The sequence below is a fragment of the Castor canadensis genome, chromosome 10, assembly GCF_047511655.1.
Source record: "Castor canadensis chromosome 10, mCasCan1.hap1v2, whole genome shotgun sequence".
NCBI classification, from domain to species: domain Eukaryota; kingdom Metazoa; phylum Chordata; class Mammalia; order Rodentia; family Castoridae; genus Castor; species Castor canadensis.
This window is the reverse complement of record NC_133395.1, coordinates 74648243-74672986: the sequence shown is the minus strand read 5'-3', so window position 1 is coordinate 74672986 and position 24744 is coordinate 74648243. Positions and strand designations below refer to the sequence as shown.

At 43.3% G+C, this 24744-nt stretch overlaps 1 protein-coding gene across 3 annotated transcripts in view; it reads left to right on the top strand.

Annotated features, from left to right (window-relative positions):
- Positions 1-5001: 5001 nt before the first annotated feature.
- B3glct (beta 3-glucosyltransferase) overlaps positions 5002-24744 on the top strand; it is a 119639-nt gene continuing 99896 nt past the window's right edge. For 2 of the 3 annotated variants that reach the window (XM_074043600.1, XM_074043599.1), the window contains exon 1: positions 5002-5114. In XM_074043600.1, the coding sequence (XP_073899701.1) occupies positions 5042-5114 (73 nt within the window). In that variant the 5' untranslated portion in view covers positions 5002-5041. The remainder of the gene's footprint in view (positions 5115-24744) is intronic. The other variant, XM_074043601.1, reaches the window with a different exon arrangement.

The window sequence follows — 24744 nt, the reverse complement described above, 5'->3', positions numbered from 1 at the left end:
AAGAATAGTGCTTTCCAGTCTGAAGGCTGAGGCAGGAGGAACATGAGTTTGAGGCCAGCCTGGGTTACTCAAAAACACTTTGTCTCAACAAATAGAAAAGTGATATAGTATGTTTAAAAGTTACTGGCAGAATGGCCAGCTACAGCATGTATTTCTCTTGTTTCAGCCAGTCTTTTTTTTCTTTTCCTCCCTGTCTCTAGCTCTAACCCACCAGGAGGTTACCATTGAATGGCTTTTCTTATCACATTGATCACTCATTAAATCGCCACATATTCATCCTATGGATTCAGCACACACACACATACTCACCACTTATCTGAGAGGGGCTGCCATTAGAGCACAGGACAGGCCTTCAGAGCCTGTCTGTAGTGGAGGTTTTGTCCTCACCTGTCTATCCGTGGCCCTCACTGCAGCTTAGTCTCTTGGCCTGGCACCAGAGGTCCTCCTCCACACGCTCTAACCAGGTTCCCCTTCCTGTCCCCCATGTACTGGCAAACAGAACTCCTGTCTCTGAGCTCTTCTGGCTCACAGCTTTCACGTCAATGCTTGCCTGTCCTCTCTGGTTGGAATGCCTTTCTCCATCTGCCCACAGCCTGTGGGCAACTCTACCATCTCTGAGAGGCCTTCTCCAGTCTACGGGTGCCTTTCCTTCTCTCTGCCCTTCTAACTCTGTTCCTGGCTTCTTGGAGGATTATGTGACCACCTATGTGTGTTGTGACCTCTCCCAAGAAAGTGTATCTTCCTCCCTACCTCAAGTCATAGGAGGGCCTCGCACACGCAGCAACCATTTGTGTTTATCTATACATACACAAAAATTTTCCACTCAAGGCCAGGCATTATAGTGTATGCCTGTAATCTCAGCACTCAGGAGGCTGAGGCAGGAAGATGGCAAGTGCAAGACCAGCCTGAGCTTGTAAAATCCTGCCCCCAAAAGTAACATTTTACTAATTTTGGTGAACTGGTTAACCAGAATCCTACATCTGAAAGCAGCTGTTGTAAAATGAACAGCTACTTATTAGCAATAGCACCGAAAACACCCACACATTTTGTGTTGGCTGCTGAACAGTCATGCCTCTGTTCTTAATGAATGTCACCCGCCGACACTTCCTGTTGCTCCTTCTGATGCACCCATCGTGAGTGATTTCTGATCTTTACAAGATCCAGGCAGAAGTAACTCTGGAAAGCAGAACAAAACAGCCGAATGGATCATCTATTTCTGACTAGAAATTTCCAGGAGATAGCTCGCTCTCAGAGAGATAATGTCACCCCATCCTGTGTCTTCAAAAGAACAGAAAATTGAATGCCAATGGCTTCAGACTTCTGGACCTATCCTGGGGGCCCACCAAAATGGTGGCTTAAATTATATGTAGCCTGGGTCCTGGTAGACTGAAATCTCTTGATTGAGTCTCATTGGGTAAAAATCTTGGTTGAAAGTTTGGCTTGACAGATGGGCTTTGCTGTGATTTCTGAATAGCTTTGGAAGCAAATGAGATAAGCTCCCTGCGGCACTGGAGACACCACTTCATAGGTCAGTAGGGTATTCTTCCTGAGCACCTACCTGCAGGGACTGTGGCCCTGGGTGAGCTCAGAGTGATGAAGCTGTCTGCTAGTCTCTTTTCTTCCTGGCTCACTCTTCGAAACTGGGGGCTAAAGATCCTCTTGCTTCTTAAAAGTGAAAAGATTAGCGATTCTTGTTACCCAGGGTGCAGATTCTGGGGTGAGGGGATGGTTAGCCCGTGGTCTGATATCATAATGATGCTAAGTCCTAGAGACCCAGTTTCAGGCATTTTATTCCACTGTCAGGCTCGAGGCCTGATTTTAGGTTTGGAAAAATATCCCTAAGACCACTCATAATACATCAAGCCACTGCCAGGCGTGGAGAGAATGACCTCCTGGACCAGGTCTATTGCTAATCTGCCTGAGGCCTGAAGCTAAGAGAGAGGGACCAGACAGGGCAGGGAGGGTTGAAACTTGTCTTTCTGCTCTGCTAGAACTGGACAGAAGGTCCAGAAGGTCCCCTCCAAGTGATACCGGGAGAGAGGCTGCAGGCTGGAGGGAGTCAAGCAAAAAGACTGTGCCACTTTGTGCCTATTCACCCAGCCCAGCAAGCTGCTTTGTGTTGTGCCTGTCTGAAATGGGATCCCCTCAGTTTTTCAGCCCAGAAGCCAACGTTTCTCCTTTAAGACTTTGCACAAAAGGCACTTCTAATTTTCTGACCAAACCCAAAGGACTTAATAGATTTTTGTGTGTGTGTTCCGAAGTGTTTCCACATACCTATGCTATAGCACATCCATTGCACAGTAGTTAAATCTGTTATGAGCATTTTCTCTCCCAACTGGACTGTGTGTGCTTGAGCTCAGTGCCATGTTTCCTGCTTCTCTGGATCGGCCCCAAGGCCTGGCAATGGGTACGTCAGCCAGGAGTTCACTCTCAGTTGCGTGAATGAGTAGAGTCCTACCTTTTGGGCCTAGAGTTATGAGATCAGGAATGACCCATATAGAACTTTTTAATTAGTTATATTGTTTAGCTATCAGTAATTTTATGAATGTCTTTATGACCTCCTTTTGTATTTAGAAAATTATTTTTAAAATTACCAGCCTGTTTTAATCATGTTGCAATGGGGTCCCTCAGAAGCTCCTTGCTTTTCCTCTGGTCCCCCCAAAATGGAGTGGTATTTTCCCCAGGAATCACATGGTAGTGACAGCTGGGATTAAGGCAAGTGAACCCCAAGAAGAGCTGTGGTTTGCTCTTCTCCATATCACAATCTTAAGAGTTCATGAAATTTACATTTTCCTGCTGAATATTGTGCCCTCACAGTTGGTGTGAGAGGCAGCATTACCTATTATGTATCTGTTAATGTCCTCATAATCACATCATGCTTGTTCTAGGAAAGTGTCTCAACTTGTGACCAGGAGAGAGAACAGCCAGCAAGTCCATTTGTCATCTGACCAGAGTAACCAAAAGGTGATCCTTTTTTAAATGTGAGCTATGATTTGTCATGTGCTGTTTATCAATGTCTACTGTGGAAAGGAAGAACACCAGGGAACATTTATTACTGAAAAAGTGTGCTGTGTTGTCCTTAGGGCCGGATTTTCCACACCTTGTCCTGAAACACAGTAATACTCTGTCATGATGATGAATTTTGATGAAAACACTGATTAAGCTCATAGAGTTATTTGCCACCAAATGTGCAGAAGACATTTGAGTTTACTTAACTATTAGGCTTCTGAGTTGACCTAAATACATCTTGGTTAAATGTTTAACATTTAACACATGCAAGGAACATTTTCTTGGAAGAAAGCTAAACCTTTGGAAATTAGACAACCGAGAACTCTCAACTAGGTAAGTAAGGTCTAGAAATTTCCCAGAAAGGAGAAAGGGATCAAAGTGGTCAGCCACAAATTTGAAAAGCTTCGCTGAAAAATGAAATGGAAGGAATTTTAAATTTCTTTTGCCTCCCATCAAAAATGGTATTTACATGGGGCTACAAACCTTGAGCAAATGGATCAAAATGGAACTATCTGCCTTTACAAGAAATGGATTACACAGGAAATACTTAATTCCATTTTTAAGGAGTTAATATAAATCACAGGGAGAGAAAACTCATCATCTCCAGACTTCCTTTTCCAAAAGAGGGCACAATGCATATCTGTGGTCCTAGCACCTACTTAAGAGGCTGGGGCTGGAGGATAGCTGGAGTCCAGGAGTTTGAGACCAGCTTGGCTAACATAGCAAGACCTCGTTAAAAAACAGAAAGAAAGAAAGAAAGAAAGGAAAGAAAGAAAGAAGGAAGGAAGGAAGGAAGGAAAGAAAGAAAGATAGATTACAGCAGCTGTTGTGTGGACAAGTGAAAACACTGTCTGGATGCATTCCAGACTAAACTCCCCAATGCTGCTCAAGTTTATGAGGCTCCAGTCAACACTTACTCTGCACCTGCTTCTCTCTCCCCCACAGCCTATTTGTACCCTGGAGTCTGGCACCACCCTCGTTAAATGTTTAAAATGGGTGCGTGCTCCAAGTCAAGGACTCTCTGGTAGTTAGCAGACTTGTAGACACTTAGCAGGCATCCCAGTGTGAATGAAAAATGGACAGGCTCTAAGAGTCATGGTCTAAACTCAGGTGAGGATGTTCATTTCCTTGGAGACAGGAATCAGTGGTTGAGGCAGAATCATTAACTACCCCGTAACTGCTTCCCTATTCAGTCCACCACAGAGGGGCTCAGCCTCCTGTCAGGACCACCACTCCCCCCAGGCGACACTCTGCTGGGACTGGAGGGACTCTCCCCATGGGGCTTTCCACGTCACTCCGCTGTTCTGTGTTACGATTTAATTCATTTTCACCAGACGTTTTGAATAAAAATTTACCCTTCTTTTTCCATTATGAGTATTTAAAATTACGTTTATAGAAAATTACATTGAAACAAACATCTATTAAAAGCAAAATTCCGGGCCTTAAGTTATTGGTCAAATTTCATTTAAAAAGAGGATATTAAAATAGTTGAGCTGATTAAAAACACCTTCATCAGAGTAGACATTGGCGCCAACAATATTAAGAGTTTAATTTTTTTTTTTTTTTTTCACAACAGACAACCTATTTAGTAGGGAAGAAAAATGACCTGCCTCTTTCACTTCGGGGGACTTATTGTTGGGGACTCATGCAAGGGGATGGAAGATGGGGCCTAGGTTAGGGGGTGTGCTGGGGAGGAAGGATGGACACTGGCGGCCGCAGGCAGCCGAGGTCATTTTTCCGGGAGGAAGGCGCCGTCCGGGGCCACCTCTCCCCGCAGCTCGTCGGTCGGGCGACCCTGCAGCGGCAGCGGCGAGCCAGCGGGTCTGGAAGCGCGCTCGGGGGCGCTCCCGCTCCCGACCGCCAGAGGGCGCGGCCGGAGCCGGCGCGGCGGCGCCGGGAGGGAGGAGGGGAGCCGGCGGAGAAGGGTCAGCCGCGGCGGAGGGCGGCGGCGGCAGCGACAGCCGCGCAGCTCGGCTCTCCGCGCGTCTCCGCTCCCCGCGCGCAGTCGGGGCGCGCAGCCTCCGCCGCCGGCATGCAGCCGTCCGCCCGCCGCGGCCGCCGCCTGGCGCTCCCCGCGCTGCTGGCGCTCCTCACCTGCTCCGCGGGTAAGTGGCGGGCGGCCCGGGGCGCACTGGCGAGCCGGGGGCCCGGGGACGGACCGAGGGAGGGAACGGTCGGGCGTCCGGGTCCTGCCTCGCCGGTGCCCCCGACCCGTCCGGTCCCGGCCGCGCCGCTCCACGCCCGCAGCAGCGCCCTCTCGCGGCGCCCAGGTGGGACCCAGGGCGCGCCCGCCTGCCTGCCCGCCGGCCCCTCGAGTCCCGGGTCCGCGGCCCGGCCGGGACGCGCGTCTCCCCGCCTCCTTCCGCCGGGAGCCGGCAAGCGGGCGGGCGCCACCCCCACAGGAAGCGAGAGGAACTGTGCGAGCAACTGCGAGAAACTTTGGAAGAGGACGCGCGGCACGGTCCCGCCCCTCTGCCTTCCGCCGCCCGCGTCCGCCCGCCCCGCGCCGCGCTGCGCTTGCCGTGGGACCCGGCCCCAGGGCGACCTGCCAGCTCCATCAGCCTTTCCGCGATCGCGACCCGGAGGGGACGCGGTGCCCTGCCCGGCCGCGGGGCGAGCGGACGTGGCGCGGGGACGCCGTGGGGACGTTCCCTCCAGCCCTGGATCTTCACGCGGGAAACTGGGGAACCCGTCTGAAAACGGTGCTTGCAGGCTCCTCTGGTAGGGGGGTCCATTTCCCCCTTTTTCATAAAAAATAAGTTTGTTTTTGGTTTTTAAGTCATCGCAATTGACTTATAGTGAGGTTTGTTCAAGTTTAAAAGCTTGGGCAAAAAATGACTCCCTTTTCAGACTGTTACAATGATATTGTCCTTGAACTCAAACTTCTTTTGTGTTTCCAGCCCGTGAAAAGGCAGTAATTTCAGATTTTTCGCGATGGCAGAATGGCGCAGTTTAGGAAAAGACGTAGCGTGTTGCATACTGCTTTTGTTGGCCCACTGGAACCGTGACAGCCCATTTTTGGTTTGATTTAAGCTCTCCAAATAAGAGACTTTTTTTCTTTGTGTACTCCTGGCATTTCTGTAAGTGTTGGGAAATGGAGAGAGATTACTTGGTAATTAATTGTTCACAAGCATGATTAATTTGGCAACAACCTAATTAAAAATGTTAGGGCACCTTGGACCCAGAAGGCTGTAATCAATCATTCGGAGCAGGTGAATTTGGCTGGAGATCTTTGGTGGCAGAAAGCATTGCTGGGTGTAGCCCTGGGAGAAGGAGGGGGAGGGGGGCTGGCGCTGTGGGAAATTGACTAGGTGACTGTTGGCTCCATCAGTTGGCTTGTTGCCTGGAAGTTTAGCATCTAACCAAATGGGTGGGTGGTAGCTGACACTGACATTCTATTTATAGCCTTGCACTTAATAATGCCATAGTGGGGAATATCTATACGTGTATATAGTATATGTAATATATAGACTGGCAAGCACATTTGTATTTCTATGTGTATTTATGTTATTACCCTTATGGGAATATTTGCACTGTCCAAATTTGAAAATACAATGAAGGACATTCAGAATGAACTGAAATGTCAACACATTTTCAGAGATGTCCATTAGTCCTGTGAAGTTGTCAGATAAGCACAATAAATAAGACATAAAACCCATTAAAAGGTCCCTGAGAGACATTTGGGCTTTTGTGAATTGGCTTTCATGGATCGGTACTGACAGGAGGCTGTATTCGCTGAGGTCTGGTGTAAATCACGAGTACATTTTATTGAGCTCTACTGTTGATGCTAGAGAAGGGGCACTGAGCTGTACAAAGATGTGGTCCCCACTCGTGATCATCTTAGACTTTGTTGAAAGAGAAAAGATGGCAGGACTTCTGAGGCATGTGAATAGTCCCAACACTTCATAAATATCCTGCATGTTCTCTTCTAAGATTGGTCTGACTGTGTGATAGTTTTCCCCCACGCTGTAGCATTTTTTTTTCCTAGAAAAGTCAATATAGAAAGTTTATTTTAAACCCTGTGCGTGTGCAGACAGAATTCCCTGCAATTTCAGTTCTAAAGTCTGGCACCAGTTCCTGAATCAGATTCAAAGCTTCTTGGTCACCATTTCTTAGCTGCATGGCTTTTAGTGACTTTGAACTTCACTCTTCTCATTTAAAACCAGCGGCATGGACTAGACTGAATCCTGGAAAATTTTTCTGTCTCCTACAGTTTTAACATACTGATTGTGTTACTGGCAATTGTTGTTCTCAGGAGATCTTGGTCCTGGTGCTCCAAACGGAAGACTCCAAGCAGAACATGTGGATGGGGTGAGGTAGGATAGCTTTACTGAGGGAGGGGGAGTCAGCCATCCTGCCAGGTGAGGATTGGGAAAAAGAAGGGCCAGGGTCTCTTGGTAGGTTGTTGTTATACCACCTTGAACTTGGAGGTGGGGAGAAAATACATCATCACCTGGCTCCTCACACCTGTGAGCCAGGGGGAGGAGCCCTTGAGCCAACATGGGGAGCAGTAGTCCCAGACTGTCCCTAACCTAGTCTGTCTCAATTGCAGTGTAGCAGTGGCTGCTAGCTGCCTCCCCAATAAGCCTTTGTCCCTATTTTCCTGACTGACAAAACACATTGGGATTATATTAGGGTTAAAGTCTGGGTGGAGTGGTGGTGATGGTAGCAATATGAAACATTTCTCAGTGGCCCTTGTATGTAGGAGTGCCCTGTGAGAGCTCGGCAGAGATTATTGAGTGGGGCTCTTGGGAAAGCTCATTAGAAGTGGCTGATGCAGCTGGGCTGTAGGCCTATTTGCCTTGTTCCATTGTCCTTCTTATTACCTATTATGTGAATATGGTGGCTGGTGCTGTGGAGGCCATTTTGTGACCATGAGGTGACCTTGAAGATGGAAGCCAATAGTAAGACCATAGAACAGAAAGGTAGAAGCAGCCTGGGTGCCAGATGGATACAGAGCTCTGTTTCAGCCTTATCACTTATTTCCAGCCTTGCATTGCAGGAGTTATACACAGCCAAACCTAATCCTAATTGATACCTCTGTGAAGAAATTGATTTGAATCAGTGGTAAAATGACAGATATTAGCTCTTATCTTTCACAGCCCTGTCTCCTCTCTGTATAAGCCAAGATTGCATCTTTTAGCACCTGCCAACATCAGGGATGATTTTTGTTCTGAGCCAAGTATTTCAGATTTCTTTCAATACAGTCAGTCTGAAATTTTAAGACAGCAAGCATCAGACCTAATTCCAGGTTGTTTTATGTTTTTTGATTTTTTTAAAACCCTCTTTATTTCTTAAGCAGTACACAGGTGTTACTGGTACTGATTTTAATCTTCTAGATAGATTTTTGGTCATTGAGGACCCCCAAGTTGGCACAACCCCCTTGGTCAAGTCTTGACCCTGTAGTCTGCAGTCATGCTTTGAGTTGGGGGGCAAACACCACAGGCCCAGTACTGGAGCAAGTCCTGATAACTGGCCTCATTTGGAGTATTAGGACCAGAGATTTTGCTTCTTTTTAGACATATTATAAAGCAAGTGAGTATAATTTCTAGGCATACTCGCACTAGTGGGTAATTTGTAAATGCTGCTTTTTCTCTCGTAGCACTATGTGTAATTCATCTTTGGTGTTGCACAGATTCCTGTTTATGAACAATATACAGATATCCCATGGGTTAGCTCCCATCTTTTCTTTTTTATTTATTTATTTATTTATTTATTTTACATAGAATATAAATTTTATTATTACTGCCAGTAATAACAAAATAAGAAAGTCTTTGAGCCAAATTATATCCAAAGGTAATGGCACACATATTATAGAAAGAAATATCAGTGGGAAAATTCTAGAATGGCAGAAGAGAAAAAGGCAAGAAGGAAGATTAAAGACTCCAACTGTGAATATTTCACTCCAGGTCTAGTCAAGACCTGAAAGTAAGCTTACCATGGGACAGAGAAAGAACTGATGAAAAAGAAGTGACTCCAAATATGATGTATTTGATGCATTGTAAGAACTTTTGTAAATGCCACAATATAGACACACACACACCGAGCACAATGAAAAAAAAAATGGTGGCGATGGGAAAGACATGGAATCCCAGACCTTAAGAAACCTCATTGTAATGATAAACAGAGATGTGTTCATATATAAGTATATGTCTACAGTGCTCTGAGCATACATAGAAGAAAGCAACTATCTCCTTGGAGGAATGAAAAAATGTCCTCCTACAAGGAAGTCAGGTGTTTTTCTGATTTTAGAGTTTACTCTAAACCTGATTCTGGATGAATATTGAGATCTTGCCTTTAGCCTCTCCGACAGCATGGAGACTAGCTCTGTCATGAGTTTCTTGTCAGAAATACAGGTGTGAATTTAGTGAAGGAACTCAAGAGTTGGGGACAGGATACACTGTTCCTGTTTCCCTTTGACTAAATGTCCTGGCTTCATGATGAATAGGTCTTGCTTGTCAGGGGACACTTGAGCCTCCTGGATGGGCTCTTGGAGGGTGGGGAAGATGTGATCTTCCCTGCTTCCCCTGACAGGAACACAGCGTATCCAAGGTGGCTCATTTCATTTCTTTTGGGATTATCATCCCCCTATGTGGAAAGAAAAATTGAAGTATAAATTCAGGCTAATGCTCACTAAGGTGAGAAGTCATAATTTAGTATGACTGTGTGCACACACTGGTGTGACTATGGTTGTTCTGGAGCTTCTAGATCAGAAAACACCATGTACTTGAGTGAACATCATGAGCATTCACTGGGGAGGTTTTGCAGAAAACAGGTGTACAAGCACAGGGGCTTAAAAAATAACAAGAAATAAACTAAATGTGTTGCTTTGCTTGCATAGCTCTGTTAGTGCATTTGTATGATTCTTAAACTGATGACTTTTGCTATATTCCCACCTGAGACTATTCAGGACCTTTTAGTTTCTGCTTGGATTTTATACATGCAAACTGGCATTAGTTGAGATTTTCTACTTTTTAAATACTGGGTAATTGATATGTAAAGCTTTTCCTAAGATATGTGTTTTTCAAAGCCTTTTTATTTCTAGTATCACTCTTGGAGGCATGGTAATAATGTTGAATTCTATTTTTTAAAAGGAATATTTTTATCTACTTTCTCCATTTATACTAAATCATTAACACAGGTCACAAATTGTATTTACTCACAAATTACATTAATAAACATCTAGAAAATAATCCATCTCTCCAATTGTTTTATTAATAAATTGTACTTAGATAGGAAAATTTGTACCATGACAAGTCTAACAACATGAATAAAGACTCTTGTAGTTTCTCTTGACTCTTAAAATTGTACTGGGTGTAGGCAACTGGCACCTGCAAGGAGTTAGTAAAAGGTCTCTACTTCCCACCCATAGTTGTCCCAGACACTTAAGGGGAGGTTGAAACTTGGCTGTCATGGAAAATGAAGGACATTGAGGTTCTAGTAGGTCAAGGAAGGTACGCTCATGGCATCTTCAGCGATTTTGGTTCTGGCAGGATGTTTGCTTGCAAAATACTTGACATTGTGGTCTTGGTCCATCTGAAGTATCATGACGGTAAGCTCTACAGCATCTTGATGATAGCGGGTAGAGGCTAAGAAACATTCTTTTTCTAGGAGAGTTTGTGTTAATGTTTTTGCAAGTGCCATTCTAACATTTGGAACACTGTCATTCACCAAGGTCAGCAGTTGTGGCATTAGATGGATAGCAAAATTGTCCATTGGGAGGCAATCATTTTCAATGATAATGTCACAGATGTAGACAAAGGATTGCCGACCAGACCACTTGGTGCACTTGCAAAAATCCTCCACCAGCTCATTGATGAGACTTACTCCAAAGGTCTCGGGTGTCTCCATGTGCAACTTCTTCAGCATCTTGCTGACCAGCTTGTAGGAAACCCAATGAACAGAAGACACTTTGTAGGGTTGATAGTTTGGACCATCGGATTTCAAGACTGGTTGCACATGAAACTTTCACAAAACACTCAACACAAGCCTTTCTGGGTTAGCTCCCATCTTTTCTTTTATTTATTTATTTATTTATTAATTATTCATATGTGCATACAATGCTTGGGTCATTTCTCCCCCTGTCCCCACCCCCTCCCCCTCCCTCTGCCCCCCACCCCCTCGAAACTATTTTGCCCTTATCTCTAATTTTGTTGAAGAGAGAGTATAAGCAATAATAGGAAAGAACAAGGGTTTTTGCTAATTGAGATAAGGATAGCTATACAGGGAGTTGACTCACATTAATTTCCAGTAGCTCCCATGTTTTCCTGTGATAGGGGAATGTTGTAGGTAGCATTAGGAGTTCACCATATCTGTTATTGATTGAGGGTCTCCCCCTTACTACCATGATTTCAAAGTTCTATTCACTAAGCCAGTCCCAAAGAAACCCCTCTCAGTATACAGACCCATTTGAATTGCTACTCAGTGTTGACTTAAAAGTAGTACTAAAAGAGTATCAAAAGGAAAAACTACCCAAAGCTGCTTTCATTTCTTCAACAGTAGTTGTTGATGACCTCTTGTCAAGCCTTGGGGTGGTGCAGGCTCTGCCCTCGTGGAGTTAGCAGTGGAGGAGGGAAGGTGGCATTTGATAATAATGACACCAGAAACCAATTACAGCTATGCTGAGTTTGGTGGAAGAGTTCAGGATGTTTTGTAAACATGTTGCAGGGAGATACAGGACTTTCATCTGGTCTGGGGCATGGTTCTCATCAGAATGGTCTCCCCCCGCCCCCCCGACCAGGGAATATCTTTCAACATCTGCAGACTTCTTGGCTGGATGGTGTTGCAGGTGGTGCTTCTGGCATCCAGAGCCAGAGATGTTCTAGCACATCCTATAGTATACAGGGTAGATGTGCCCTGCCAGCAAATAATTGATTATCTGGTCCAAAATATCAATAGTGCTGAGGCTTGAAAACTTTAGAGTAAGTGCTCCATGAAGGCTTCCTGGAAGAAGTGACATGGTAGCTCAGACAAGCAGGTAAGTGGAGGAGAAAGAGAGCATGCCAGCAATGGAGCAGAGCTTGTGGTGCAGGCGGCACTAGGAGACAGGACAGACAACCTGTGAGTTTGAGAGAGTGACTGGTGAGACGGGTAGGGCCATGAGGCAGGACCATGTGGCTGGGTGACAGATTTGGGGCCTGTTGAAGGGCTTCCGTGGGGCAGTGCCTGGTTGACTTGCATGTTACGAAGCTCAGTGTGGTAGTTCCGGGGAGCTGGGATTGGAGGGCTGTGTGCATGTGGGGACATGAGATGACTGCTGGAATGCAGCAGCTAAGAGATGCTTCTGGGTCTCTAAGTCCCTAAGATTGATTGGTATGGTGGGCTGAGAGGAGGGAGGGGGAAGATGAGTCACTGATTTCTGTCTGGTGGAGAGGGTGCTGCTTATTGACTTGGGGACTAATGGGTGGACCAGACCTAAAAACAATTTTATCATAGTTCAATGTGCACAACACAAAAGTTATTAAGTATAATAAATCGTAGTGTGCAGTTCTGTGACATTAAATACCCAGTCACTTTTCTGAAATGTACTTTTCATTTTAGGGGGAGATGTGGCTGGTAGGTTCTGGGCAAGTTGGGTTTGGTGGATGTGAGACATTAAGGTTCTATGTCAGGTGAGCAGTTGGGACGTTGCTCTGAGTTCTGGAGCTCAGTGGAGAGGTCTGGCTTGGGAGGAACTTGGGGTCATTGCACTCAGTGGCAATTTGAGTTTTGTTATTTTTTTAAGGAAGAGAGCCTTAATTGACAAGATAAATTCATTTGAGCTTTTATTCAAAATGTATGTGTGCTAGAGATTTAGTAGGGAATGAGGGAGAATGCAGTCATTGTCTGTATGATGTAAAACTGGGGGTTTAGGCCAAAAAAGAGAGTTCGTCTCATCAAATAAGATTTGCATGCATCTCAAGCCTGGCAGGGCTGTTTTTTCCTAGGGATATGACTTATCTTCACTCCTAATAGAATATGCTAGGAAACTGAAAAGATGATATATTTTAGTTTACATTATCACTTCCTGTAAGAAGCTCAAAGCTTTTTAGACATCACGTTGAATTTATCTCCTTCGGATCCTTGAGATGGCTGTGGAGGAGCTTGTACTTTGTTTATGAGAAGAGATAAATGAAGTGAAGGAAGTTAAGTGGACAGGGCTTGTTTGTGAAGGTAACCCTGCTCAGTTCCTTTGAATTCCTGTGTAGCTAGCTATCAGCTCCGATTCGTGTCAGGCTGTAGCACACATGAGCATCACCTCAGTGTCTTAGAGAAGCCCCTGGCTGATAAAATATAGACTGTTGGTGTCCTAGTCTATTTGTGTGCTATAGCAAAATGCTTGAGGCTGGGTTGAAAAAAAAAAGGCTTCTGGAGGCTGAAAAGTCCAAGCCACATCTGTGGAGGACCTCATGCTATGTCATAACACGATGAGCCATATCACATGGTGGGAACACAAGAAAGACAAGCAGGTCCCTGTGGGAGGGACTGGACCCAGGGGTGGCCTTGCTTTGTTCCACTTGCTCCCAAGGTTACTAATCCAGCCCCTTGAGATCTTACCTGCTGTTAGAGGAGCACTGCTCCTTTCTGAGGTTGGTGCACCCCCTGACCTGATCATCTGTCACTAGGCCCCACCTCCTAAAGGTCTCATGCTTTCTGACACCACCACATTGTGGCCTAAACCATATCCAGCCCAATGCCTGGGTTCCAGCTCCAGGCTTTCACATTCAGAAGGTCTGAGATGAGGCCTGTGAATTTGTATTTTTCCCAAGGTGTCCAGGTGAATTGTATGTTCAGTTAGGTGTGGGAACTCTGCCTGAACCACCCTAGGCTCAGGTATAAGGTGGAACTGTTATTGGGTGATATTTATGAACATCAAAAGAATGTGAAGATGATTCATGGTTGCTTTGCCTTTAAAACGAAATGAAGAGGTTTTTGGAGAGAGCAAAGTATGGAAATAAGGCCTAATACTCATCAGTCAGGTGTTTTGTCTACCCAGAACTCAGACTAAGAAGTCTTTCTCTGGTTCCAACATCATCTGACAGACTTTCACATTCTCCTGAAGGGACTCTGGTCTATGGGGCATGAGTTTAAAAAATTAGAGCAGTGGGTTGCTATAGCAAGGCTTTTGGACCATACACAAGGATGTTCCTAAAGACTTAGGATGTCTCAGACTGTGTCTGTGTGTGGTGATTCATTCCTGTAATCCTAGCTCTCAGGAGGTAGAGGCAGGGATTTCAGGTAGTGAGTTCCAGGCCAGTCTGGGCTATGAGACTCTCTCTCAGAAAAATAAAGCAAAACAATACAAAGCAAAATGGAAAAAAAAAAAAAACCACAGAAGAATATCTAAGATGACATGGTACTGACAGCGGTCTTCTAAAAATTCACCTTGTGTAATAGATGAGAAGCCAGCACTTAAGTGTACATGGTATTTTTATAAAGTAAGCCTGCTAGTTAACATTCAATAGTATGGTTATACTTTAAAGGAATTGTACAAAGAGCTGATTTCCTTGTGTTTGAATGTTTGCTGTGTGCTGATTTTCATTGTGCTTTGGAATAGGCTGTGTGTCCAGGGATATTTCCTACTGTCTGTGACTCAGGCTCTGGAATGTTCTTATAAGGATGGATTTTTTAATCTCTCCCCGCAAAACTGTTTGAGTCTGACTTTTCTGGGTTTTCATATCCTTAGTAAGTTTTTGAAATGACATATGAATCAAAGAAGTAAATAATCTTTTTCTTTTTAAATATCTATGATTATTTCCCATTTTCTGCCTCCTTTACTGTCCTTGTAAATATATTTACCTTCTGGCCCACAGAATATATTGGTCTAGGCTGTGTTTTGACCTTGTATCACATTACCTCAGCAGGGTGTGGGCTCCGTCTCCTACTGTGACATCTTTCTTGTGCTTTGCAGCATTAAGGGCACAGCTCCTTGAAAAACTCCTTAAAAATCCCTTAAACAAGATCATTCTCTCCTGCTTCTCTCCCTGTGTGGCCACTGCTTTCCATTTCCTTACAGTTTTTCTTGAGGTATTGGAGGTTTCTGTCCCACCTGCTGTCCTGGGTGAGCAGGTCGAGTCTTGTGGCCTCAGGCCCCTTGCACTGCAGAGACAATGTGGGGACCTCTTACCTCACCCTACGTGCTGTGCTGTTCCACAGCTGGGAGCAGCTACTACTGGAGATTTCCACTTGAATGTCCTCAGGGTGCTGGGAGGCATACAGCTTTCCCCACGCCTGCTCACAGTCCTGTTCTCCTACCTGTGGCTGCAGGGCCAAGTGGGCTCTCCCCCTCCCACCTGACTGTCTGCCTCCTCTGCTGCAGCTCCTGCTCCTTCACCCTCACAGCCCACTGAAACCACCTCAATTCAAGTCCAGATCTATCTTTTCCTGACATCAGTGGCTTCCTAGCTGGCATGTTTGTGTTCTTTTCTTTCCCCTATAGCTGGTCCACATACTACCTCCAGAAATCTGTCAATCATTCCCTTCCTGAAGTTCCTCAAAACGCTTCTCAGGCCCAATTAAAAACCAGACTTCCGAATCCTCACCCCTTTCATCATGCCCCTTCTCTCTGCCTCCTCTGTAGCTCCAGTAACTCCTTCCCTGCAGATGCTCTGCCTTGGTCTTTTCTCCCTCACACCTTCCTTTAGGCATCCATGTCCTGGACACAGGGATTGTTTGCTGGGCCTTGTGTTACAAGTCTGTTTCAAGTTCCCCTTGGCATCTGATCAATAGACCATGTTGTGCGTGGAATTTGTTGCCTCATGCAGTGCATGGAGCCCATTCGAAGCCCTGCTTCCCTGCTGGAATCTCCCCTTCCCTCTGCTCCTGCTTGGGGAGATGCCTCCCCTTTGGTGGCCAGTGGCTGCCATGGACTCCTCGCCTCCCCCCCGGGCTGTGGATTGACTGATGGCTCCTCCCCCTGTTAATCCATGAGCTCCATGGAGCTGCACATTCATCTTTAGCATAATGTGTGGTATACAACAGACAGTGACTTGTCTGTTGAAAATGGAAGTATGATGACTAATGTTAATGACAATAGCTGCTGGTACATACAGCACTGAGCACACACTCTAGGCCATCCCAAACATCACCCTTGCTAAGTCATTTGATCCTCAGGTATCTTGGGCTGGTTCTGTATTGGCCCAAGTGGGAGTGACATGGCCCTCCACCCTTTGACTTGTCAGTGGTGCCCCATGGTGGTGGATGGAGCTGCTACCCAGCATGCCTGTAACTGGGGACAATGGGCTCGTTTGGGGAGGGTGAAGGAAAAGCAGCTGCATCTCTATCCCCTGTTGCTGGGCCGTGCATGTGTTTGATTTTGTTTCTTAGCTGCCATGGATGTCAAGTCCTGTAATTAGAAACAAGCAAACTGTCTTTAGGCTGTGTATCCTGGAGCTTAATGCCTCCTCCTGAGGACCTGGAATTAAACCTGGAAAGCTCCAGGGAAGGGTAGCCCCTGGAGTCCGCAGCTGCTCTGGGAACGGAAACAGAAATGTTTTGTAAGTAGGTCACGGGAAAGAAAGTGAAGCCCCAAAGGCTTTCTCCCACAGTGCATTAGAACAAAGTCTGCATGGCATCCTGATGAGAGCCTGAGCTCCAGGATATGTCCCAGGGAGCCTTGGCCTGAGTGGCAGAGCCACTGCACCAGATACCAGATTTTATCCCTCCATCCTGGTTTTTGTGCAGGCCATGTGACCAACTGGGCACTGACTGCCTGACAGTCATTACTGTCCCACTCATCAGCATGACCAGCTATTGTCTAAGCTTTTATGTGTGCCAGACCAGGCACCGAAGGCTTTCTGTATCCTCTCATTACTCCCACAGTGTCCCTCTGAGGTGGGGTTATTTGGCGCCTGGGTGTTTGTTGTTGTTTTGGATTTTGTTTGGTTTCTATGATAGGTGTTCTAGGGAGAGTTTGGGAAGACAAGTCAGGAGAACTGGAATAAAAGCCAAGTCAGGAAGGAGACTGGTCCTTTGCCTCTTCACAGGAGCCAGAAAAGATAGTTGATTAGCATTGCTTAACTGCACTGCAATTAACTCCTTGAGTTTTCTTGTGCTCTGGGGCTTAGTCTAGTCGATAAATCTTAGTCCCAGGTTAGTTATAAGATCTTGATTTATTTCTCCATATAGGTGTGCTAACACATCCATTGGCTTGAATTATTTAAAGTTATCATGAAAAAGGTCTGGTTTCTGGTGCCTGCCTTGATTTGCACTTTAAATATAGTTCCCTGTCTTCAGTCACCAGAATTCGTGTTGGAAGCAGAAAAGAGAAAATTACTTTAAACAGCAGTTTCGCACATAAAAGCATGGTTTACTTTGTAATATTTCTTCAACTGTACATTAAGGCACCAAGGCCAAGTTTTCAAGAATATTTTTCCCTGCTGATTCTAGAAATTAGCATGAAACCAAACAGCAAACATTAAACCCCAGGTGGTCATTCCTGTGTGTACCTTTGGTTGGGGAGACATGAATTAATGGGTCCTCTTCCTCTCTGCCTCTATCTCTTTCTCTCATTCCCTAGTCCAGGGCCATAGTGTTAAACATTCAGTGTGATTGCCTTTTTTTCTTTTTTAATATTCAAGAAAAATTAAGTCCATCATATGCATAAAAGATATTGAACATTTCATAAAGACATGAAGCCACCCGTTCAGTCTTCCTGGTGACTTACAGAATGAGAGTTACATGTAAGTACAGCACTCTTACAATTCACAAACTTGACAGTCATGCTGTGGTTTATATAGCTTCATTTTTTGTATCCCACCATACTCACTTGAGTAGCAAACCAGCACTTTTTTAGACTACAGAAAGGAAAAAAGAAATGTAGCAACCTATTTCCCACCACTTTATGAAAAGGAAAAATATTTATGTATAGAACTAGTTTTAAGACACACTTAGTAACTAGGACTAAACATAAGCAGTACAAAATTAATCTTGATAGAATCGTTGCAGGTGGTTGGCAATTTCTTATCTCACTTGCTATTTTTCTCACTTTCTTCATCTATCTGTATTCCTTCATTCCCATGAAACTGGGACTATGTTGGTAGGAATTCTGTGAATGATTCATTATTTTAAGATTAGGTTTATCAATGGTATAGGATATGCTTTACCTTCAAAATACATTTGGTTCTTTGCTAATTTCCTTTGTTTGATTTAGATTATGGAAATGTAAAGATAAAGCCAATTGGCCCTTTTAGAAAAATGTGTTTGTAATGGGAATTATCTTACTATATGATTTGTTCTTGTGATGGAAAGCAATTGATGCATTTCTTATTTTTGTGCTTTAAATACTATCTAATTACATCTATTGTGAGGAAAAGGAGTTTTTAATTTCACAGCAGAGTGATGAGAAATAGCAGGATTTAAGAAAATGATTTTTAAAGCTTTAGATGTGTATATTTTTGGATATAGCTAAAATCCAGTTAACTTTAGCTCAGCTAAACTTGTTTGAATGAAGGGATGGTGTCTTGATTTCAGCAGGCAGGATTTGTGGGATTTACATGATGTATTGACAGTGTCTTCCTTCTATGTATTTCCTACTTTACACAGTCACATGGGCAAATGGTGTTAACTACTTCCTTGTATAGGCAATGCATGGTCCTTTTCAGAGCCACTACAGAATAGGTGCCTTTCTTACACTGTGGTCTGTGTCCTAAGGGCCAGATGTGTTGACACACCCCTCCTTGTCTTAGCCATCTGGCCTCTAAAACAAGTCAGGTGAAAGTAAACACTGGTAATTAGATGATGTAATTGAACCTGTTCAATTGAGAATGTACTTTACTTGATAAAAGAGGATGTTCTCACCCAGAGATCTTTGTCCATGTTTGGAATAAGAATTAATTGGATTCTGTTAGCAAGTATTTCATTGAGGATTTTTGCATCTGTGTTCATCAGAGATATTGGCATATAACTTCTTTTTTTTTTTTTATGCATCTTTACCTGGTTGTAGTATTTGGGTAATATTGGCTTCATAGACTGAGTTTGGTGTATTCCTTCCTTTTGTATTTTATGGGATAGTTTGAAGAACATTGATATTAGTTCTTTAAAGGTCTGGTAGAATTCAGCAGTGAATTCATCAGGACCTGGACTTTTCTTTGTTAAGAGGTTCTTTGTAACTGTCTCAACCTAGTTATTTGTTAAAGATCTGTTTAAGTTGTTAATGTTCTCTTGGCTCAAGTTTGGTGGGTCATATGTGTCAAGGAAGATCATATACCTGATTAAGTAGGTTTCATCCAGGGATGGAAGGATGGTAGAACATATACAAATCAATAAATGTAATACAGCACGCAAAACAGAATCAAGGACAAAAAAACACGTAATCATCTCAATATATGCAGAAGAAGCCTTTGATAGAATGCAACACAATTTCATGATAAAAGCTCTGAAAAAAGTAGAAATAGGAGTAACAGTCCTGAACATTATAAAGGCTGTATATGACCAACCTATAGCCAACATTGTACTAAACAGAGAAAAACTGAAACCATTTCCTCTAAAATCAGGAACAAGACAAGAGTGTTCACGCTCCTCATCTTTGGAATTCCTAACCAGAGCAATAAGATAGAAGAAAGAAATATAAGAGATTCAAATAGGGAAGGAAGAAGTCAAATTATCCATATTTGTAGATGATATGATCTTATACCTAAAAACTGAAAATCTTCTAGATCTCATAAACACATTCAGCAAAGTAGCAAAATACAAAAATCAATACAAAAAAACCAGTAGCATTTCCATACACAAATACCATTCACAATAGTATGAAAAAAATTAAAATATGTAGGAATAAATTTAATGAAGGGAGTGAAAGATTATACAACAAAGCTATGGATTACTGAAGAAAGAGCTCCAAGAAGACATTAGAAGATGGAAGGACATCCCATGCTGATGAATTGGCAGAATCAATATTGTGAAAATGGCTGTACTGCTTAAAGCAATCTGTCTGTTCAAAATTCCAGTGGCATTCTTCATGAAGTAGAAAAGTCAATCCTAAAGTCATATGGAAACAAAAAAGACATTGACTAGCCAAAGCAAAAGAGCAATGCTGGAGGCATCACAATACCTGACTTCAAGCTATATTATAGAGCCATAGTAATAAAAAAGCATGGTACTGGCATAAAAACAGATGTGAAGACCAATGCAACGAAATAGATGACACAGACCCACACAACTACAGCTAATTGATTTTCAACAAAGGAGCCCAAAACATGTATTGGAGAAAAGATAGCCTCTTTAACAAATGGTGCTGAAAAAACTGTATCTCCTTATGTAGAAGATTGAAACTAGATCCCAGCATCTCAGTTCTTCTATCTATCATCAATTCAAAGTGGATCAAGGACTGAATGTAAGATATGAAGCTGTAAACTCCTATAGGAAAGAATAGGGAATAACTGGAACATACAGAGATAGGTAGTAACTTTCTGAATAGAACTTCAGTAGCTCAGTAATTAAGAGAAAGGATTGGCAAATGGGACTGCATCAAACTGAAAAGCTTCTGCACAGCCAAGGAAACAGTTACAAACTTAAGAGACAACCACAACAGGAGAAAATCTTTGCCAGCTATACATCTGTCAAAGGATTAATAATGAGAATATATGGTCTCAAAAAACTAACCTCTTAAAGAATCAACAACCCATGAAGAAATGGGCAAATGAACTGAACAGACAATTCTAAAAAGAAGAAATATAAATTGCTAATAAATACATCCTCAGTGTCCTTGGCCATAAATGCAAATCAAAATGACATTAAGGTTCTACATCATACCAGATGTGGCTGTCATCAGTAACACAAATGGTAGCAAATACTGGGGAGGATTCAGAGAAAAAGAAACCCTCATACACTGTTAGTGGGAATGAAAATTAGTTTAACTGCTATGGAAAGCAGTATGGTGGTTTCTTAAAAAACTAAAAATAGACCTACCATACAATCCAGCAATACCTCCTGGGCATATACCTGAAGGAATGCATACCAGTATTCAATAGAGCCACTTGCACACCCCTGTTTGTTGCAGCACTATTCACAATAGCCAAGCTTTGGAAACAGCCCTGATGCCCCACTACTGACGAATGGATTAAGAAAATATGGTATTTATACACAATGGAGTATTACCAGCCAGAAAGAAGAATGAAATTATGTTGCTTACAGGTAAATGGATGGAAGTGGAGATCATCATGTTGAGCAAAGTAACCCAGGCTCAGAAGGTCAAAAGTTGTATCATTTCCTTCATATGTGGAAACTAGACCTGTAAGATAAATGCACATGTAAATATACATGAATTTATGTATGTATATGTGTATATACATACACTGAGAGAGAGAACACGATTGTGGTAGTGGGTCTGTCCAAGGGGACTACTGGAGATGGGAGAGGAAAAGAGAATGATGGACAGTGAATAATACTGAAATGCAATGCATCTGTGCATGAAGATAGTATAACGCAATGTACTGTAACTGTTGAATAATAGGGGAGCAGGGTGACAGAAAAAGAGAAAGCAATAGAGAGGGTTAATCTGATAAAAGTGTGATATATACATGTGTGAAATACCAAGGGGAAACCTTGAACAATCAATATACACTTAAAAAATGAAGGACAGGGAGATAAAACAGGTCCTGTGCTATGGTGAATAGGAAAAGGGAGGATAAACAGAGAAGTTGGAGGAGGACTGTGGAGAGTGGATTATGAGAAGCCTATGAGAACTGAACATAAGCAAGGTGAGATGCAGCTCAACTGCTTTTCCTGAGATGTTTATGTGTAGGCTGAAATTGGCACAGCCCTGGCCACAGAAGAGGAAAATGCAGAACAGCTGCTTCTCCTAAATTGTTTATGTTCAGAGGAGCAGGAATGCAGGTTTCTGTATTACAATGTCACACTACTCCCCAAGAACCACTGCTCCATCCTGTTTTCCACTGGATATAAAAGACTCACTGAAGAAGGATGCGAGGTTTTTGCTTTGGAGGCTTTTTGCGTTGGGCTTTTGCTTTTGGCTTTTGGCTTTTTGATGTGGGAGGCTTTGAAAGGGAAAAGAATTGCCAAAGAGAAATTGCTAAAGGGAAATTGCTAGAGAGGGGTTGATAGAAAGTTTGACTGAGAACTTTAACATAGGCTTTAGGAAAGCTAAGCTAAAGAAAAGCTAAAGAGAACATGGGACAGTGCAAGTCTGAGCACCAAGGCTTTACGAAAGCTAAAGAGAGAACATGGGACAATGCAGGTCTGGGGCAAAGACTTTAAGAGAGATTACGCTAAAGAAAAGCTAAGAAAACATGGGACAGAGCGAGTCTAAGGAAAGAGACTTTAAAGAACAGAAAAGAATACTTTAAAGCAAGGTTTTAAAGAAAGACTTTAGAAGCAAGGTTTTAAAGAACTGTAAAGGAGTAAGGCCTTAAAGAATAAAGATAGAAAAAAGAAGCAGAGTAAAATGAAGAGAATAATAGAGAAAAGAAGCAATGAGGGTTGTGTGTCTCCACCCAAGTGCTCTACACACCTGGTGCCAACTTTCTGTCTATCCTGTGTCCTTTCTTGCATCTCCAGTCCCCGTCCCCCCCCACCTCCCCCCACCCCCCGTTAGCCCCGGTTAGGTTCAGTAATAACCAGGACCAAGAAGAAGCTCGCTCCAACAAGGGAGCGAGAGAAAAAGCTCACTCCAAAAGAGGAACATGGTGGATATATTTTGTATTCCTGTATGAAAATAGAACAAAGGGGAGGAGATAAAGGAGCATGATGAAGGGGGTGAATCTAATTAAGACATAAGCACATTTGTAAATGTCACAGTGTTTTATTATATGCAAATAAAAAAGTTCAGAGGAATTGATTGGGGTGTGTCAGGTGGATGTTTGAATTAAAATCACAGATTAGCTCCACTACAGTATTCATATCTTACAAGTTCTGCTTCCTGGGATGCTGTGGTGCCAAGTGATGTTACCACCTTGCAACCTCCCTGAATGTGGCTTAGTCATTTATTTATATTGGGGATTGAACCTAGAGCTTTGTGCATGCTAAGCATGGGCTCTATCACTGAGCCATCCCTAACCCCTTATGCCTCTCAAATAATTCAGATTTTTAATATCTTCTTGGAGGTTTAAGATACACAGATTATCTGGAGGTAAGTGAAATAAACCCGAAATATTAAGAACCCCAAAGAAGAATTTAAGTGGCGTTTGGAGTTATCCTTTCTTCTTAGAACTTGATAAATGATTTGGCCTTTGCTTTTCATGTGCGTGCACACATGTATGTTAAAAACGTGAGAATGTGGATTAAATCCTGGTGAGAATAAATTGACAGGAGGTGAACTCCATTCTGTTGGATCGGCACTGCCTAGTGTTAGGAATAGGCAGCCTGTAAGTGAAGTGACCCCAGGGCCATAGTGAAGAATTGCTCATTCATTTATTCATTTGATATTATTGAGCTCATTCTATGTGCAGGCTGTGTTCTTGGTGTGTGGTGTGTAGGGACAAACATTCAATACACCTGCACTCCTGCCCTCATGGAACTTAACAATGCACTAATGTATAAGATAAACAATAGATAAATAAATATATACTGTGTCAGTTGATGATAGGTTCTCTGATGAAAAGTAAAGCATCATGAGGGGTAAGGAGGGTGTGGAGTTCAGGATTTGCTTTTTGTAGATGAAGTGTCTCAGGGAGGCCTTGTCTGTCACTATCTGCTCTTATCTAAATTCCACACACAGAGTTCCCTTGGCTTGCATTTCAATTTTGCCCTGTCTTTTGAAATGTCATTCTGGAAATGGAAACGATTAAACCATGTTAGTCATTTGCCTTTTACTGTGAGTATGTTTTAGATTATTTTCTTTGAGCAGATGTTAATGGAGAATGAGGCAGTGGCTGTCTGGGGATGTGGGTGGGCAAGCAGGGATTAGATAGAAGGGATCCAGATGGGTGGAGTGGTCTCCTGCGTTTGAGTGGGGTCTCCTCTGTCCCCCAGGCAGCCCTGGCACAGACAGTCCTTGTATGACATAATTGCTCCCTAGCATCGCCTCTCTGACCCTCTTAGTGCATCCCTGCAGTGTGGTAGGGCCCATTTCCTCATGGGGATGCTGATTGCAGGAAGTGAACCCTTTCCAACACTTTGATCTTAGCTCTTTAGGAGCAATGTTCTGTACCCTTAAGGTATGAGATATTGTTAGCTAACATTCCTGACTGACTTATCATTTTGCTTTATATTTTCATAGTGTTTCTATCATATTGTTATGGTTATTATTTTTAATGCCCAGGATAAATGTGTCTCTAGGGAGAGCTCTGTCTATTTATGGGCTCTGACTCAAAACATTAAATCGTGCTGAATGGGGAGTAGCTTTAATTCCCCTTGCCGTCCTGCCCCGTCACTTCATTAGGTTTCTGGTAACTCTTGCTCTGCACAAACAGCGTCTGCACCACACTTCCATCCTCATAGCCTCTAAGAAAAAGCTTACTCCAAATTTAGTTCTGGTGCCTGCTATGTTTGGCAGTGATGGCGAGGTTGGGATTTGTTCTTCCCTCTGGATTCTCAGGAATTTTCCTTTGTTTGAGAAGGCACTTAAATCAACATTCTGAAGAACTCTTTCATAAGCATTTTTGTTTTGTGGTTTATATCTCTAGGCGTACATGGTATACACAGATTTAAATTTCTTTGGTGTGGTATTTCTTTTGCTTGGTAGCCCAAGCGTGTTGGCTTTGCATTGATGAGTAATTTTAGGTCTGAGATGGAGAAAGCCAGCAGTATTATTAGTGTGCAGCGATGCAGCTGCTTAAAAGTGAGAAAAATGTGTTGTTA